Here is a 19203-nt window from a genome sequence, read left to right as displayed (position 1 = left end):
GACTTTCATTTATACAGATGGCTCTAAGACCAATGACGGGGTCGGGTGTTCCTTTATTGTCGGGGCACAAAGTTTCAAATACCGGCTCCATGGCCATTGTTCGGTCTTCACAGCTGAGCTCTTTGCCCTCTACCAGGCTGTTCTTTACATTTGCCGCCACCGACATTCTGCTTATGTCATCTGCTCAGATTCCCTTAGCGCCATACAGAGCCTCAGTGATCCGTACCCGGTTCACCCTTTCATACACCGGATCCAACGCTCTCTTCAGCAGCTGGTGGACGTCGGTTCTCCGGTTAGCTTTATGTGGGTTCCTGGCCATGTCGGTATCCCTGGGAACGAAGCTGCGGATGCCGCGGCCAAGGCTGCGGTCCTCCAGCCTCGGACAGCTTCTTGTTGTGTCCCTTCGTCCGATTTTAGCAGGGTCATTTGTCGGCGCATCTTATCGCTGTGGCATGCCGATTGGGCTGCACTTACTGACAACAAGCTTCGGGCCTTAAAACCTCTTCCCGTGGCTTGGACGTCCTCCTCACGCCCTTCTCGGCGGGAGGAGGTCGTTTTAGCCCGTTTAAGAATTGGACACTGCCGGTTCAGCCATCGCCATCTGCTGACGGCTGCGCCGGCGCCGTTCTGCCCATGTGGGCACTTGCTGACGGTTAGACACATTTTAATGTCCTGTCCAGATCTTAACACACTGCGCCTCGATCTTAACCTGCCGAATACTTTCGATGCCATTTTAGCGGATGACCCACGAGCAGCTGTTCGTGTTCTTCGTTTTATCAATTTGACAAACCTCGCTAAGGACATTTGATGATGCTGTTTTTTAATCCTATGCCTGTCGGTCTGTCTTTTATCGTGTTTTCCCTTTTAGTTGTTGTTGTCAACTTGTGCCTCGCGGTGCATTCTTAGAGCAGTCAGGGCGCTAATGACCATTGAAGTTGTGCGCCCTAAAACCACAAAAAAAAAAAAAAAAAGTACCCGTTAGGACAGTGCCATGAAATTTGCCATTAATGGGCTATGGCAGGAGACAACCAACCAGAGTGCCTTTGTTAATAGCACGACATTGCCTGCAGCGCGTCTCCTGTGCTGGTGACAGTATCGGTTGGACACTAGATGACTGGAAAACTGTGGCCTGGCCATATGAGCCCCGTTTGAGTGTGGAGCAGATCCCATGAATCCGTGGACCTAAGTTTTCAACAATGCCGTGCAAACTGCTACTGGCTCCATAATGATGTGAGCTGTATTTGCATGGAGTGGATTGGGTTCTATGGTCCAACTGAAGTGGCCATTGACAGGAAATGGTTATGTTCGGCTACTAGGGCCCATTTGCAGCCATTCATGGACTTACAAGTTCTCCAACAACAATGGAATATTTATGGAGGACAGCGCGTGATGTCCCCGGGCCACAAATGTTTGCGCTTGGTTTGAAGAATGTTCTGGACAATCCGAGCGAGTGGTTTGGCCACCTGGCTCACCCAACATGAATTCCATCGAACATTTATATGAGATGAACAATATAGGAAATGATAGGTTCACTACTTAACGTAAAGATGACACATTAAGTTTCACAGGGTGTATACGGCCCGGGACATCCGGGAATTCCGGGAAAAACCCGGGAATTTTTTCATCCGGGACAAATCCGGGAAAAACCCGGGAATTTTTTAGAATTCCGGGATTTTTCATTGTTTTAGATTGCAGTTAAAGTTTTGTAGGTGTGACGTGTAAGATCTGATACGCTGACAAAGAACTTTAGTCCACTACTGCTAAATAATATTGCAGCAATGAAACACAAATCACAGAATAACACCAAAATAAAAGTTTAGTTGCATAGAAAATGGGTAAATAGTGTCAAAGGATTTAGGTCGAAGATTATGCAGTACATCCGTAACAACTAACATGCATTCGATGAAAGTGACTCACAATTGTTTACATTTCTAACAGATCACCAGAAATTATTACGAATAGTGGCTTGAGATGCGTTACTTTCGAAGTAAATTTCCACGCAAGATGATTTATGTTACGAGTGAGAATGTGCAGTGCATTTCTTAAATCACAGGGCGTTATAACTCTCATTCAGAACGTAACACTTTGAGGATCAGCCATTTGAAAAATGTCGGGCCCAGAAGATAAGTCATTTATGCCACTATTTAAAATTTTACCGGCACATTTGTATTTGATATGACTTAACGTGTAACACACGCTAAAAAAAGACCGAGCTTCAAGTTAGTTTTCATATTTAATGTTGTTCTTTCATAGATAAAAAATTATGCAATCGATGGCAAAAAGTTCCATTGACCTTCACAAAAATGTGCATAATGTGTTACTGAGCAATGTCACAAGTCCCTTCATGCCAGAACACTTCGACTTTTCTAAGCAACTGATAATCATTTTGGCACGATTTTAATTGCCAAATTAGAGCCTGTTAGTAGGCCTACGGACTTCCTATCATTGTAGGACTAATAACAGTGGATGCCAATAGAGGATGCAATTCTCGTTCGTACATACACATCTGCTTACGAGTTAACCGGTGTAGAAACGCACTTTGCTGAATTGAGCGAGCTCGGCCTACCTTCGTAACGTACGCACCGCGGCCTGTCTTTCTCGTAGGCCTCTTGCTCTGAATAACTGCCGTCATTCGCTAGCGAGGTCACGTGACATGAGCTGTGACTGGCTGGCAAAAGTGCATCGCTCAACGCAATCTCTATTTTAGAGTTTCGGAAGCTACCGTGCTGTAATTTGTGGAATTTGTGTATATACTTCAGCAATACGAAAATAAACTCTGTGCATATTGTCTCGCATCAAACAACTTTCCAACGCATTGTTTTTCCTGGATTTCGTTTCCTAAAGTGCTGGGACGTCCTCCGCCGGTATAAGACCTTTAAGATTCAAAGGACTGATAGGTTTTACAGCTCCGAGGGAAAGTATACTGTTACTTAACACGGATGTATTTTCACCCGCTTTATACGTAATTTCATCCGGGAGAAATTGTGTTTTTAACCGGGAAATCCGGGAAAAATCCGGGAATTTTTTTTTCTTGTCCACGTAGACACCCTGGTTTCAGACAGTCAGTTAAAAGACTCTTACACATCAGCTTTCGGCCCCCTTTGTCGTGTGTACTTGAGATGTGCTTGCCTGTGTGAATGAATGGTGTGTGTTTCTCTTTTTGTTATGAAGGCAGTGGCTGAAAGCCTGAGTGTAAGTGTCTTTTAATTGTGCCTGTCAGCAGTTAAACTTGTCATCTTTACGGTAAGTAGCAATCTGTCTTTCTGTACAATGTCGATATTCCTACCTGAAGTTTTCATTGTTTGAACATTTATGGGACATATTAGATAGGTCAGTTTGTGCACAAAACCGTGCACTGGCTTCACTTCTGCAATTATGGGCAGCTACTTGTTGAGTCGATGCCATATCAAGTTGCTGCTATACGTCGATATTAGGAGGTACCCCGGGATTCTTGTCACCTCAGTGTAGGGTCCTGCCCCAGGATATATGTACCCTTTTCCCCACAGTCTCAGCCTCCCTCTGCTGTCACCTCCTCCCAATTCACTCTTCCACATCATCGTCAGACCTCCATATCGTCATCATCATCATCCTACTCTCTCTCTCTCTCTCTCTCTCTCTCTCTCTCTCTCTCTCTCTCTCTGTGTGTGTGCGTGTGCGTGTGCGCAAACCTGTATCTGTATGCAGTGAGCTTCCACCATCCAACAGACAGGCAGACAGTGCTAGCCATCCGGGGCATAGGGCGCACCTCATCTGTAATGAAGAAAGACTCCTAAACAAGCTACAACAGCTGAAGGAAGTGTTCTGTAAAAGTGACTACAGTGAAGTGCAGATTAGAAAGGTGTTCAGGAACACAAAAGATGCAGCAAACCGGAAAGAGTAGGAAGGATAGAAGGGACTCATCTTCCTTCCTTACTTCGGGCCAGTTTCAGCCAAATTTGCGAGGCTGTTTGGCATCAAAACCATTGTTTGACCACTGTCTAGGATGAAAGAGTTCCTTGGCTCTGCAAAAGACTGACCAAAACTTACCTTACTGGCGATATACAGCATCTCTTGTGGATGTGGCCACTAATACATCTAGCACACACAGTACTTTATCTCAAACTGCTTTAGGGAACACATCAGGTGCGTGACTGGAACATGCAGAGAAATCAGCAGTGACAGAGCATAGCATAAACAAAGATAACATTTTTAATTTTGAGAACAAGAAGTTGCTATGACAAGCAATCAGCTATTGGGAAAGCATTATAAAGGAATCCATAGAAATATAGATCATTGAGAATCTTGTAAATAGGAAGAAAGGTTGCCAAGTTATTTCAGCTTGAAATTTGCGTTAGCAGTAATATGACAAGGGTATGCGCAGCACAGTCCTGCACACAAGACATATCCTGAATGCCCATGCAGCATTTGACTGCAGTCAACAACCGACCTGCTCCACTGCACCCTTACCCCTCTTCCCATCTACAGGCCATGAAGGATCCAGTTTCCGGCAGCCGACTGGAGGCTGTGTGCCACTAGTGTAAATATTGGGATATTTGCACTATCTCGAGACTTCACCAGATGATGATGATGATGATGATGATGATGATGATACCACTCATGAAAACGTCATGCTATCTTAACTGTGCTACCTGGCTGGAAACCCAACAGTTTTTCTTCAGTTGTATATGCTGGGAAACTACATTCACAAATTGAAAGTATTGTCTGTATTAATAGAATCTACTGTGTGAGAGTCTCGGACTAGGCCTCACATTTAATAACATCAACAGTAATTCAGTTCTCACATGTCACTTAAGTATTCGTAAAAGTAAATATATTTTATGGCGAATTTTCTTTACATTTGATAATATGATGTAAATACACATCCCACCATTGTGTTGCACGTGTGATAGCTACTTGAGATTTTGAACAAGTACAATTTGCTTTTATATCTGTTGGGTTGCCGAATGTCGTGAAATAATACCTAGGATGGCGTACAACAATTAACATTGATGACCTCTTTTATTTAAACACAACTCAGAATTCTGTTGGTAATACTAAGCTCAGTCAACTGAAAATATATTAACTGCCACATATATATTCACAGGGTTACTCAATAACTAAGGCATATATCACAGAGAGAAGATTATAAAAAAATTCCATGTTGTATCCCCATAAACATTCTGCAATCATGGATTATTTATATCTTCTGCCCAGAGGAATTCCATTGTGGCACACTGTTTTAATTGCATGCCAGTGTTAAGAAAACTACAGTGGTACCATCTGTGAACTGATAAAATAGTTTTCATCCAGTAGGTGTAAACAGATGTTGTCATTCAGAATGAGATTTTCACTCTGCAGCGGAGTGTGCGCTGATATGAAACTTCCTGGCAGATTAAAACTGTGTGCCCGACCGAGACTCGAACTCGGGACCTTTGCCTTTCGCGGGCAAGTGCTCTACCAACTGAGCCACCGAAGCACGACTCACGCCCGGTACTCACAGCTTTACTTCTGCCAGTACCTCGTCTCCTACCTTCCAAACTTTACAGAAGCTCTCCTGCGAACCTTGCAGAACTAGCACTCCTGAAAGAAAGGATATTGGAAGGTAGGAGACGAGGTACTGGCAGAAGTAAAGCTGTGAGTACCGGGCGTGAGTCGTGCTTCGGTGGCTCAGTTGGTAGAGCACTTGCCCGCGAAAGGCAAAGGTCCCGAGTTCGAGTCTCGGTCGGGCACACAGTTTTAATCTGCCAGGAAGTTTCATATCAGCGCACACTCCGCTGCAGAGTGAAAATCTCATTCTGGAAACATCCCCCAGGCTGTGGCTAAGCCATGTCTCCGCAATATCCTTTCTTTCAGGAGTGCTAGTTCTGCAAGGTTCGCAGGAGAGCTTCTGTAAAGTTTGGAAGGTAGGAGACGAGGTACTGGCAGAAGTAAAGCTGTGAGTACCGGGCGTGAGTCGTGCTTCAGTGGCTCAGTTGGTAGAGCACTTGCCCGCGAAAGGCAAAGGTCCCGAGTTCGAGTCTCGGTCGGGCACACAGTTTTAATCTGCCAGGAAGTTTCATATCAGCGCACACTCCGCTGCAGAGTGAAAATCTCATTCTGGAAACATCCCCCAGGCTGTGGCTAAGCCATGTCTCCGCAATATCCTTTCTTTCAGGAGTGCTAGTTCTGCAAGGTTCGCAGTAGAGCTTCTGTAAAGTTTGGAAGGTAGGAGACGAGGTACTGGCAGAAGTAAAGCTGTGAGTACCGGGCGTGAGTCGTGCTTCGGTGGCTCAGTTGGTAGAGCACTTTCCTGCGAAAGGCAAAGGTCCCGAGTTCGAGTCTCGGTCGGGCACACAGTTTTAATCTGCCAGGAAGTTTCAGATGTTGTCATTGTTTTAAGAAGAAAATGGGAGGCCTTACTTTCTGAATAATTGACAGTTATTTTTGTTATTTTTTTGGCTACCCCACTATAACAAACTACATATGTTAGAGATTATAATAAATTTTTTGCTCCAAAATGTTGCCATTGATATATTTATAAAAATAAAAATAAATAAATTTAAATACTATTAGCTAAATTAACAAACATAGTTAACAGAAAATTTACCCTAGATTAGTCTTGTTTTACAAATCCTCCAAGTCAGATGTTAGCTAACCTACCGTGTGTTGCAGAGAATATATCTGTACAAAATTTGATTATTTGCCTTGGCATTAAAGTCATTAAAAATAACTCTAACTGAAGCATTGTACTAAGTAATTGCCATAAATGCTGAACTAAAAAATCACAATGGTTGGTGAATAAAAATTGGCCTCAGCTTCAAGTAAGCAAACAAAAAATTGATTTTACAAATCACAGAAGGGTAATTTCGGTTTTGTTTTTTCTTTTGTTTCATTATGTTCGTGAAGAGAAAGAGTCCATAATTGAGTCAGATCTGATGGAGGGTCTGAAAGACAAGGAGTCACATGAAAATTTGACAGGTAAGATGCAACCTGAATTGTATTTTAAGTTCATTCTCATCTATTTTCTGCTGTGGTTTCTTTGTCTAGTCTCTTCTCTATTCTTTTAATTTCTATTTGTATTATTATTATTATTATTATTATTATTATTATTATTATTAAGTTGGGAATTCATACAACACATGGCATTAACTTTCGCTATTCATTCCTCGTGTATGCGAAATACCACAACACCCATAGTAGTTCGCAGGATATATGTTATGTGTAAGATGTTAGGCATAGAGGACACAGAAATATATGACATTTGGTTTGTGGTTCTCCACAACACAATTTACTTCATCTGCATAACAGTGTCATTTCCTCATGTTCTTCCTGGATCACACCATTCTCATCATTGCATTTTGAGTGCCTATCATACCAGCTAACTTTCGTTATGTCTGGTGGTAGCTGCTTGACTCTTGTCAACGATCTGTCTAAGTGAAATGTTATCCTCTTCCACTGTTCTTTCTTTGTCTCATCAGATGCGATGATGAGTTTTTTAAGTTAATGCAGCGTGCTTCTTTGGGTCATAAGCTATTGTAGAAGAGGGATCTAGTCATGCTGTGGGTGGGCTGTTCATTTCAGATAAATCTTTCTTTGTAGGTAAGATGTTCAATGTTGGTGGGCTAAGTAATGTTTCTCTTCAAATATCGTCTCTCTGATGGGATATTTGACAGTTTGTCCGTTGCCATGTGTGAAGGAATCATTGATGTCAATGCTAAAGTTTAGTCTGCACCCACAGAAGACAGCTGGTCCATCAAGTAGAGAGTGTGCAGCAACAGATTTTATAGTATTCTTCTTCTTGTCTGCAGCAGATGTTGTCATTTCAACATCTTCAATTGTTTTATATATTGTATGTCTTGAGCGCTGACGATATCTTCTGTAATAAGGCATCTTGGCAGCGTTCAATGCAGTTGCCTGTGCAGCAGCAGCAGCGCGAATGAGCCGCTGAGCGGCGATTGCTCGCTTTCATAGGCTCAAGACATACAATATATAAAACAATTGAAGACGTTGAAATGACAACATCTGCTGCAGACAAGAAGAAGAATACTATAAAATCTGTTGCTGCACACTCTCTACTTGATGGACCAGCTGTCTTCTGTGGGTGCAGACTAAACTTCAGCATTGACATCAATGATTCCTTCACACATGGCAACGGATGGTTGACCGTCGCTATTGTACGTGGTGGTTCAGGTGTGCCAAATGTTGGCGGCCTCGAAAGCTTTGTCGACCGTGATGACAGTCGACCGTGATGATCATCTACTGTCAAGTAGAATACTGTCAAACACCAGTACAGTGTTCACTTAAGAAAAGGAGTTTGCCCACACTTCTGAAGAAGTGGAATTATTAGATAAAATTTTCTGACTACTATTGGTGTGCCATCATTATCATATACGTAGTGATAAAAGGCAGTGAAATAGAGGGGGAATGTTAAAAAAATCTTATTGTTGTGCCACTGAGGTAGATTCCTGGTTGCTGTTTGTATTCCTCATGGTTTGTATTCCTTGTGGTTGGGTATTTACACCCTTGATGTTGGGGAGCCATGAAGCTGGATGCCTGAAGCTGTCTTTATTGAAGTTGATTCCAGTCGTAGAAATCTCAACTACTTCCTGGATTTTCATTCTATAAGTGCTGCTTTCTTTTGCTAGTGCTCGTATGTTTCCAAAATCTATATCTTGTTTGCAGTTGCGCTGATGTTACACTGTTACAGATTTCATACTTTGCTTAAACACATTTGCCATTCATGCTCTTTAACCTGTTCTCTCGCTGTCCCCCAGTTTTTCCTATATACACTTTGCCACAGCCACACATCAGTTCATAAACTCCCACATTGTGGAGGTTGAGAGGCTCATCTGTTTTGTGTCAGAGAAAGTCCTTTGTTTTGTTCTGATTGAAAAAAAATTTGTCATTGTTCCATTTTTGCGAAGACTGTTGCTTAAGTGTCCAAAAACTCTGGAAATCAACATTGACCTTACAGAGTGATAAAGTGGTTCCTTGTCCCCATTTCTTTTTTTTTCCGTAATTCATTTGAAAGCCCTCTGTGGACAAACCATAATAGGCACTGGCCTTAAGTGTCTCCTTTGAAAATGTGGCTTGTATTCCAAATTGTTGCCAGTGGCATGCAAAAACAGTGTGTTGAACACTGGTTGTTCAAATGGCTCTGATCACTATGGGACTCAACTGCTGTGGTCATCAGTCCCCTAGAACTTAGAACTACTTAAACCTAACTAACCTAAGGACATCACACACATCCATGCCTGAGGCAGGATTCGAACCTGCGACCGTAGCAGTCGCGCGGTTCCAGACTGTAGCGCCTAGAACCGCTCGGCCACTCCGGCCGGCAACACTGGTTGCTTCTGGGCTGGGCATTGATGCAAAGTGGCATCTAAATACCTGTTTCTGTTTGTAGACTTTCTGTACGTTCCACTCGGTGTCATAGAATATTAACAGATCTTCTGTAGAATAACACATCTAGTAAATGGAGACCAATCTCACACTCCATCTCCAAAGTGAACTTGATTTTAGGATGAATATAATTTAAGAAATTGTAAAAGCTAAAAAGCTCTTCTAAACTGTGTGGCCATTTAACAGGAAGGCTTTAGTGAAGCGTTACTTAATGGCTGTTTTTCAAAATTCCCCATAAAAATGTCAGCTGCTACTGGTGACAATAGTGAAAGCATAGCAAAATTGTTAGATTGTTTATAAAACTTTCCTTCATCTTTAAAATAGCTAAGCACTCCGTCTTCAGGCCACAAGTGGCCTATCGGGATCATCTGACCGCCGTATCATCCTCAGCTGAGGATGCGGATAGGAGGGGTGTGTGGTCAGCACACCGCTCTCCTGGTCGTTATGAAGGTTTTCTGTGACCGGAGCTGCTACTATTCGGTTGAGTAGCTCCACAATTGGCATTACAAGGCTGAGTGCACCCCGGAAAATGGCAACAGCGCATGGCGGCCCGGACGGTCACCCATCCCAGTGCCGGCCACGCCCAACAGCGCTTAACTTTGGTGATCTGACGGGAATCTATGTATCCACTGGGGCAAGGCCGTTGCCAAAATAGCTAAAATATTTACCTAATTCAGTCAGGTCACACACATCTGAGGCAGTTTTCTCCCCTATACGATCTTCAAAGTTTCTGCCTCAGAGATGTTTGTAAATAAAGGTATCATTTTGTAGCTTACAAGAATGTCAGTCACAGATATATTAATCATGCATAAAATTTATAAAAAAGGTTTGGAATCTTTCGTGGAAGTATGTTTTTTCTGATAAATCCTAAAATCGAGTTCACCTTGTAGGTAGAGACTTCACATCACCAACCAGCCCAGAAGCAAGCAGTGATCAACATTCTGTTTTCATGTGCCTTCGTATCAGTGACAATAACAACTTGAAATCAAAGCATCATTTCTTAAAGGAGGCAAAATAGTATTAATTACACTTAAAGGAGGGACTGGGAAGCACTTTCACAATTCGTAAGGTTAATGATAATTTTCATAGTTACTGGCCGCCTAAGCAATTTCTTGCAAAAATAGAGCCGGCCGGAGTGGCCGAGCGGTTAAAGGCGCTACAGTCTGGAACCGCACGACCGCTACGGTCGCAGGTTCGAATCCTGCCTCGGGCATGGATGTGTGTGATGTCCTTAGGTTAGTTAGGTTTAAGTAGTTCTAAGTTCTAGGGGACTTATGACCACAGCAGTCCCATAGTGCTCAGAGCCATTTGAACCTCTTTTTTTTTTTTTTTTTTTTTTTTTTTTTTTTTTTTTTTTTTTTTTTTTTTTTTTGCAAAAATAGAATAATGACAACCTTTTTCAGTCACAACAAAATATAAAACTTTCACAAAACAGATGCACCTGACAATGTCCACATTGTGGGGGGGGGGGTCTGTGAATTGATGTGTGACTGTGGTAAAGTATTTATAGCCAAAATTGGGAGGAGACATCAGAACAACAAGTGTGAATGTCAGATGTGTTTAAAGAAAGTATGAAATCTGTGGCAGTGCAACATCAGGAAAACTACAGCCAAGATGTATATTTCAAAAGCATAGTAGTACTAGCCAAGAAAAGTAATATTTATAGAAGGAAAGTCAAAGAAGTGGTTGAGATTTCTTAGAAAGGGAGCAATTTCAATAGAGAAGATGGCTATAGGCATCTGGCATCGTAGCTTCCCTTCATCAAGGATGTAAATACCCTGCCATTGTGTGCAAGGAATGCAAACAGCAACCAAGAAGCTAGCTCTGTGTCACAAGAATAACGTATTTTTAAACATTCCCCTCTCTTTCTATGCCTTCTATCACTACATATCCGATTATGATGGCCCATCGATAGTAGTCAGAAAATTTTATCTAATAATTCCACTTCTTCAGAACAAATACAGGAAAACTGCTTTTTATAAGTGAAAATGATGCTGATCTTTGACTGTTCAGCTAAACAGGGAAACCTGAATATCTTGAAGACTATTCCAGTGAAGGGATCGATGTGTTGCTCATGTGAGAAGTTGTCTGAGGAGGAACTTGTCATAGCCCACCACCAACCTAGAAGTTTTACTACCAATAACAGCAGCCACAAAAGCCAGCAAACTTACATAAACATCTCTTTTCTGGCAGCCACTTCCCCTTGAAATAGAAAGTGGCATTATTTTGGTTAGAGAAACCCGAAAACCCAAATAAGAATGTCATGATGATTTAAAGTAGGGAACAGTGTTACCCTGACAGGCACGACAACTTTGACAATAATATAACACCTTAAAGTTTTGATGAACACCAATATCAATAATTACTGAGTATGTCATGATATAAAGGTAGAAAGAAAGAAAGAAAGGTTATTTTAAATTAGCTATTAAACATCTCAGTAATAACTGCAAATCAGTACAACAAAAGTTAAGTCCAAAGTAATATGTTGGTCAGAGATAACATTTATTGTGAAAGAGAGTTGTAAATGCGGCGAAAAGGAAATTCAGTGCGTCTACAATGCTCGATCATGGAAAGGTTAGTCGCTTGCTAGCTTGCTTGCTATCAAGTCATGAGAGAGCACCGTTTGTTATAGTACTACAAACGGAATGCTACGAGATTGTTTCTATTCAAAAAAAGTACTATTGCGTGATAGAGATGCGCAGACTTTGTTCTCAGTTATTCTGACTTGTGAACTTGAACTGAAGTGATATTATGATAGTGTACGACAAGTTAATGAACTCTAATTATTGGAGATATTATTGTTGGACTCAACCTTCATCAAAGTGAACAGTTACAACGAAGAATGGACATAGTATCGAAGACTGCAATACCTGATTAGCCTTGAGTAGGAAACATTAATACGACCACATGAAGATAATACAGATACGCCAATTGTAAAAGTTGTCGTAATTGTCACGATCACCGAACTGAAAAGAATCGTAATTGATCTGATCCATCGGTGTGTGTGTGGTGTGATGATTATAAACTAACTGCTGTTCGTCAGTAATGGAAATCTCACGTGTTGGCTCCATCATTAATTGACCTGTGTGATAGTTGATGATCAAAATTAATTAACTGTGAACATTTTAATTGGAAGAGTGACTTGATGAACATTGAGCATTGAGAGGAATGTTTTGCTGAAATAATATTACGACGCACGAAAGCAAAATAGCTTTATAGATTATCTCGGGATTTGAGTCGTGCCGTAGGGAAAAATTCTGACTAGTAACGTAACAACTACTACTGATACTGATACTGAACCGCAAATGAATTTTTCCTCACTTGAGTGGTGTGAAACGACATCAGTGATGAATGATTCACTCAATACTGCAATAACTAACTAGCAAATCATCATAAAACCATAACAGACAATTCAAATCAACAGTTCGCATTGCTGAGAAAACTGTGTGGACTCGCAAACAGACTTTCATACATTATGTGAGGAACAATTTTCTTTAGAGATTTTCAGGTGCTGTTCCACGTTATCCGGCGGGCACGACCATCACTGCCCATCACGTCTCCATTCCACCAACCGAGCTGTAGCAGTAGGGGCTCAACATCAACAGCGATAACAGAAGGGGAGGGGGGACGTCACATTAGGTAACATGGTTTTCCCATTACCACTGGTTTCAAGCAACCCATAATCGGCCTACAAGTTTTATTGATGGACTTCTCTCCATACTGACAATAGACTTGGCAACCATTATATACAGCACCAGAGAAATGTTTCGTTGAAGTATGGAATATACAAGGATACGAGACACAGCCAGTTTATGAACCAGACTGCTTTGCATGGAGATTCGGAGAATGGCTTTCAAACATAAAAGTTCTTCTTTGAAGTGTTCAAAGGCTTGTAGTGGGTTGCTTGCCAGTCGACAGGGTGATGCACAACCGACTGACATAATTCAATCTTCAACAAAGCTCATGCGCAGTAGTTTTTATAGGGTGACAGAGAGGTGGAGGGTAAAGGAGAGAATGCCATTCCATTTGCCAGTAGCAATGGAGCATACAACATTACGTTATCTCAATTTGTTGTTATTGTGAAGCTAAGTTTGTGACAAAAAGTGCAGTTTTTTTTTAGATGCCACTTTAATGGTGATTTAAGTAGTGACAGGTACCGTTTTGATACCATATTGGCTTAGGTGAAATATGGAGCTTCAAGAGAGTGTTCCACCAGAAACTTGCAGCTTTTGAATGTGGTCCTTGACATTTGATGTACCAGCAATCTCGCGTTTTCATGGTAAAAAAAGTTTATGCCAAATGTTTAAGGATATCAGATTTCCTCCTTACAAACTGCAAATTGCTCAGAAACATAATCCCAGGGACAAGAAAGTGAAAACTCTGGTTTCTTGAATAATTTGTTCTTATCTGGCAAAGTCCAGGTCCATCTTTTGGAATTTGTCAACAAACAGAACACGTGGTATTGGTTTGCAGTGAACTCTAAAGAGATGTATGAAAATTAATTGCACTCTCCCAAAGTGACTGTTTGATGTGGATTCAGTTGTTTTGAGACTGTAGGCCCATATATTTTGAGAATGAAGATGGAGAAACAGTGATTGTTAATTCAGAACATTATGTCTCTAAATCGGAAAACTTTGTCCAATTTTGCTTACATTGGCTTGACATTGACCTGAAGGGCCTTTACTTTCAGCAAGATGTCACACCAGTCCACACTGTGCGAAACAGAATGTTCATTGTTCGTGGAATGTTTATACGTATTATCTCTGGTTTTGGAGATATCGCTTGGCCTCCTCGGTCAACCGAACTTAGTATCCAGTATTTCTTCCTGGTGGGGGAGGGGGATTTAGAAGACCAAGTGTTCCAGAGACATGCAGTGAGCGTTCAAGAACTCAAACAAACCATTGCTGATTAAGTAGAAACTACTGACCGACATATGGAGGCATGTGTACAACAGCTTCCAGAAGTGCTTACAACAGAGCCTTAGTGCATTGATTTAAATGGCCATCTTTCTGACATAATTTTCATGAAATAAGCTTCTAAAATTTGGGTAAGAAATGACATGTTTCAGAGTATTTTAGACTATTTCAGTTTATCTTTCCATTTCATAATCTATGAACATCTGAAATTTGTCATGTGGCTTGTTGCCATCCTGTACATTTCAATTACTTAAAATTCCCATGTTCCAAAGATGAAACAACAGATAAGTGTCTTTTTCTGGCTCCCTTTTATTGCAACTGGATAAATGTATTAGTCAGTAGGTAGGTTTGTAACGTCCCTCCCACTGCAATTTGCAAAAGTGTTTCTTTTCTGTGAAAAAGGTTGCTTCAAAACGATAACAGTACATACTGTCAGTAATTAATTTCATGAGTAGTAGACATCCTAACTATGACAAGACGCAACCTTGCTTATAGTAGCATTTAAGCGTAATTCCACTTTCACTCTGAAATTTGTGATTGCTTTATTGATTTCCAATCTAAACTATAACACTATAATTGTTGACAAATAATTTGAATGGGCAGAGAACAATTTCTGTTTATGGTCAGGACAAAAAATCACGTGGAATATAATCACCTTGGGACTGTGTTATAAAATGATAAAAAAAAAAAATCTGCATAATGACTTTTATGCTTTTGAATTATTTAATGTTAATGGGGAAACCAAAGTATCAATTTTGTTGATGACATAGTCTATAATTTGAGTCACAAATGACAATGTCATGCATTCTCCAGCAGCAAAGAAGTGTTCAGTAGTGTTTTGGGCACTCTGCAGGCACATGTTTGTAGTGAGTTATTTAGTGAATTTTTATTCCAGTTGTTGCGAGTTGTCATACCTGGTGGTGGTGGTGGTGGTGGTGGTGGTGGTGGTGGTGGTGGTGATAAGAGACAAATTCTACATAAGCAAGTGAGAATGTAATTTGCAGTATAGACACTTTCTTCAAGTGCACAAAGCCCCTCTTTGCATGCATTGCAACTGTTGTTTGGAACTGGCAGCACGGCAATCCCTGTCTTCGCCTTAACCTGTGCGGACTGCCATGGCTTCGGAACCGGACTAAGGCTCTTTTGAGTTGAGAGAGAGAGAGAGAGAGAGAGAGAGAGAGAGAGAGAGAGGGGGGGGGGGAGGGGGGGGAGATACTCCAGATAGCAGTTCTTGTGTGTAGGAGTAACACCCAGTTGATTATATTTGTAAGTGCTGTACAGTTCCGAGTGAATTCATGGCTGACAGCTATATGGAATCAGAATGACCATTTCGTACTGCTGGCAATTGCATGCAATGCAATGCAATATTGCAATGCATAAATTGAAAAGCTACTTGGCACTCATCTGTCCAAACAAAAGGGACATTCTTGTTACACAAGCGATGCAATGGAGCTGCGATTTGTGCAGCATTTGGTATGAACCAAATATAATATTTCATTTTCCCTAAAACTGATGGCAGTTCTGTGAAATTGTGAGGAACTGGCAAATCTCGCGTGGCTGACAAATGTGACTGAAGAGGATGTACATGTTGGCTGTTTATGAGATGACCAAGATACTGCAGTTCAAGTTTAAAAAAAAAATAGCACTTGTCCAGTCTACACTTTAGTCCTGACTCAGATAACACACAACAGAAAGCACTTAAATTTGCAGTATGTTCTTCAGGTGTACGACCTACTATGGCAATATCCTCCAAATAGTTTGAAATGTTCAGCAATTGAGCAGTCAGCTGTTCCAAATACCGTTGGAAAATGGCGGGTGTGGAACACTGAGCTTGTTGTGAGGGGCAGTCTTGGTGTTTGTGCTGTGAATAACACCCAGGGCAAGACTTTATTCTGTTTGCCTGTGTAGTGAACTGCTTATGCGGTGTGGAAGGTTGTTTACTCGGCGTGGCTAGCGCTCGCTGCCAGTGTGGAATGGGGCTATTACAACTATGGACTCAACCTGGCAAATATCTGGCCGCTCCAATGTATGAGCCGACAAGACTCCGGAATCATACTGATCCTGCTGAAATGATGGTTCGGACTGTTTCAAAATTTGTTCTGAGTTTGACATCAGGTACATTGTGCACGATCGCATCACGCAACATAACATCTGAATATAAAGCACTGCAAGCACATCTAAATTTACATTTCCTTGTCATACCCTACAAATCTGTTACCCACTCGCAATAAGTTTGTTCTGACCGTGTTTTGCAATTAAAGAATTGGTACTTAGGTGCTACCATATTCACTTGTTGGTCATAATAGTTAGCTAGGGACTGTACTACTTGGTCATAAGACAGTTCACTTGGAGTGGTGTTAGGATATAACTTCTGAATAAATCTGAACACTGATCTTCCTACCGTTAATAGATAGGGAAGTTTCACAGTACTTGCAACATTGTGGATAAGTAAATGTGCCTTGAACTGTGATAACCACTCAAGCCATTCTCTTCTTGGTCATGAAACTGTCGAAAAGGTGGTGTAGCAACTGCAGTAGGCGGAGCTTCTGTCGGGCGTGCAGCCTTGGCCAGTAGTTGCTGCACCGTGTTGAGTAGTGCAGGAATGGCATCTAATGCTTGCGGCTATGGTGCCTCAGCAGGGGGGGGGGGGGGGGGGCAGGATTAGTGGGCATATTGGAGGACACAAATGTAAAAAATTAAAAGGCAAGCAATCTAAATAATTTCAAAATCAAAGAAATTTTCTACAGCACCCACCTGAAAACACTGATCAGCAAAAACGACAAGAAGCTGTTAGAGCAATATGTGCCCCTGCAAAGTAAAGATGTGAGAATGAAGGTGCCAGCACAAAAAACATACATATTTCTGTGGCTGTTGGCACGTAGCTCGCTTGAAGACTTGTTGCAAGTTGTTGGGTCTTGCCCACTCATCTCGTATAGAGGGTGCCTAAGGAATGCTGTGTTCTCGGAATGCTATACAATAATCCAGGCAAATAACATTAGAAGTTTTATTTCTATGAAGCAAATTGAAAATACTTAACTTGTATTTACAAAGGTGTCGCAAACGATGGGTGACATACAACATAAGTCCAAGTTATTGCTATACAAAAGTTTCCTGCAAGTTGACACACAACACTAATAACTGATCTGGGAGTGCCGGTCTACAACTGTGTCTATACTGTCCACTAATGCCCATATAGAGAGCCGATCTGAGCGGCCGAGGCTGGCAGGAGGGGCACTTATGTCCACTTCGGCTCAAGGGTGCTCCTGTTGTGGTGCAGTCCTAATCTGCACACCATTGGCTGACGTCGTTTTAGCGCCTTCTCTGGTCTTCCGTTCTTTGTCTTCGTTCCAGCGCTTATGGTTACGCCAGAACAAACTGTATAGTAGAGCTGCTTGTCCCCAGGAAATAAAACAGCTGCTGTACTCCTTTGTATTCAGCTGTGCTGTGCTACAGACACAGCAGGGCCATGTTGACTACTGTTGAAAAGGCCAAGTCCGTTAGTCATACAGACTGTTATTCCTGGAACCACCAAGAAAGTTGCTGACCTTCATAAAGAATCTCTCCACGGAATGCCCGCCGAAATGGTTGAACCTGCTGCATGTGTAACTATGTAAGTGGCTCACACAAGCCATGCCACAGTGTTACGAGCAATGGTTTGTTGAGTTTATTTCCTTAAGGGGCTCCAGAAAGGCTCAAAATCATGAAAAGTCCAATTTTTACTTTTTTGCGTTTTCTGAATCTGCAGACTATTACCTTTTAATAGATATATAATTTATTCAATTCCGAAGACTACAACTATTTTTAAATTTTTTTTGAAATGTGTTCTACATGGGCGTGACCCACTGTGGCGCTGTTAAACTGCTGTCAAATGGTGTTATTATTAACATCCGTGTTCATCAGGTACATTTTAGTGATGTGAGATAAAGTATGTGTTGTGGCTAACCTGTGATGGTTCAATATATATCGCTGGTGTGATTGTCGATTGTTTCATGTGTATTTACTCTGTCGTTATCTCGAAAATATTCGTAATTAATTCTGTTTCTTGAGTCTCTGTTTTGTTGAAGTATAATAATGAGTAAAAGTAAAGTTATTAGAAATCCTCTGAAGGCTTTTAAGAAAAGGAGAAATGTTGGAAAGCCAAAGGTATGTTTTATTACAAGTGAGTGAACCTAACCTCTCAAGTACACCTGCCCATAGTCGACCTTCGGGCTGCACACAGGGCTGTAAAGAGTCTAGAAATACAAGCAAGAGTAAACAGGAGGAGGAACAAGAGGAAGCTGGAGGAGGAGTTTGCAGAGGATGAAGATAATCCATCCTATGGACCTGGAATGCACTAAAAAGTTAATCCAATCTTTGTCGCTCGATTCCCAAAACTTTTATTTTCTCATACTAATTACATGTTTTCTAGGGATCTTCCAAACATATTTGTTTCAAACTTTCAGTAAATGTTACACAGTACCTTCTGCATAATTTAACACAGCCTTTTTCCAAAAAACTGTATATTTTTGAATATATAAATAAAAAATTGCAAAAAATGTTGTGAGTTTTCATTAAAATTGAAAAAAAAAAAATCATCTTTAATAACTGAACTAAAATTTTGTAAAATCCCTGTGTTAAGTTGTAGCCCATATTCCAATAAATAATCTGTAATAAGTTCAACTTCCTACCTCAAATACTTTGTGAGGAAAGATGTAATTTATAAGCGTTATTTTAACATTGCAAGTATAGGGCGTTCTGGAGCCCCTTAACACTGAAACGGTTGATGAAATTTGGTGATGGTCACAAGCGTTTGTGTGTGAGTCAATACTGAAATTATGAAAACAATGTATGTTTTTACAATAAGTGCAATTTGAACTTCCCATCTCTTTGACTCGGACCCTCAACCCCATTTCCCTTGCTCAAGACATCTCACCTGATTACCCAGCCC

At 41.2% G+C, this 19203-nt stretch overlaps 1 protein-coding gene across 4 annotated transcripts in view; it reads left to right on the top strand.

Moving 5' to 3' along the window:
• LOC126183548 (uncharacterized) overlaps positions 1 to 19203 on the top strand; it is a 363013-nt gene that overhangs the window by 105607 nt on the left and 238203 nt on the right. For all 4 annotated transcript variants that reach the window (XM_049925624.1, XM_049925623.1, XM_049925622.1 and 1 more), the window contains exon 4: positions 6865 to 6936. In XM_049925624.1, coding sequence (XP_049781581.1) covers positions 6865 to 6936 — 72 coding nt within the window. The remainder of the gene's footprint in view (positions 1 to 6864; positions 6937 to 19203) is intronic.

The sequence above is a fragment of the Schistocerca cancellata genome, chromosome 4, assembly GCF_023864275.1.
Source record: "Schistocerca cancellata isolate TAMUIC-IGC-003103 chromosome 4, iqSchCanc2.1, whole genome shotgun sequence".
Lineage (NCBI taxonomy): Eukaryota > Metazoa > Arthropoda > Insecta > Orthoptera > Acrididae > Schistocerca > Schistocerca cancellata.
The sequence above is the reverse complement of the archived record's forward strand: the minus strand, read 5'-3'. Positions and strand labels throughout refer to the sequence as shown.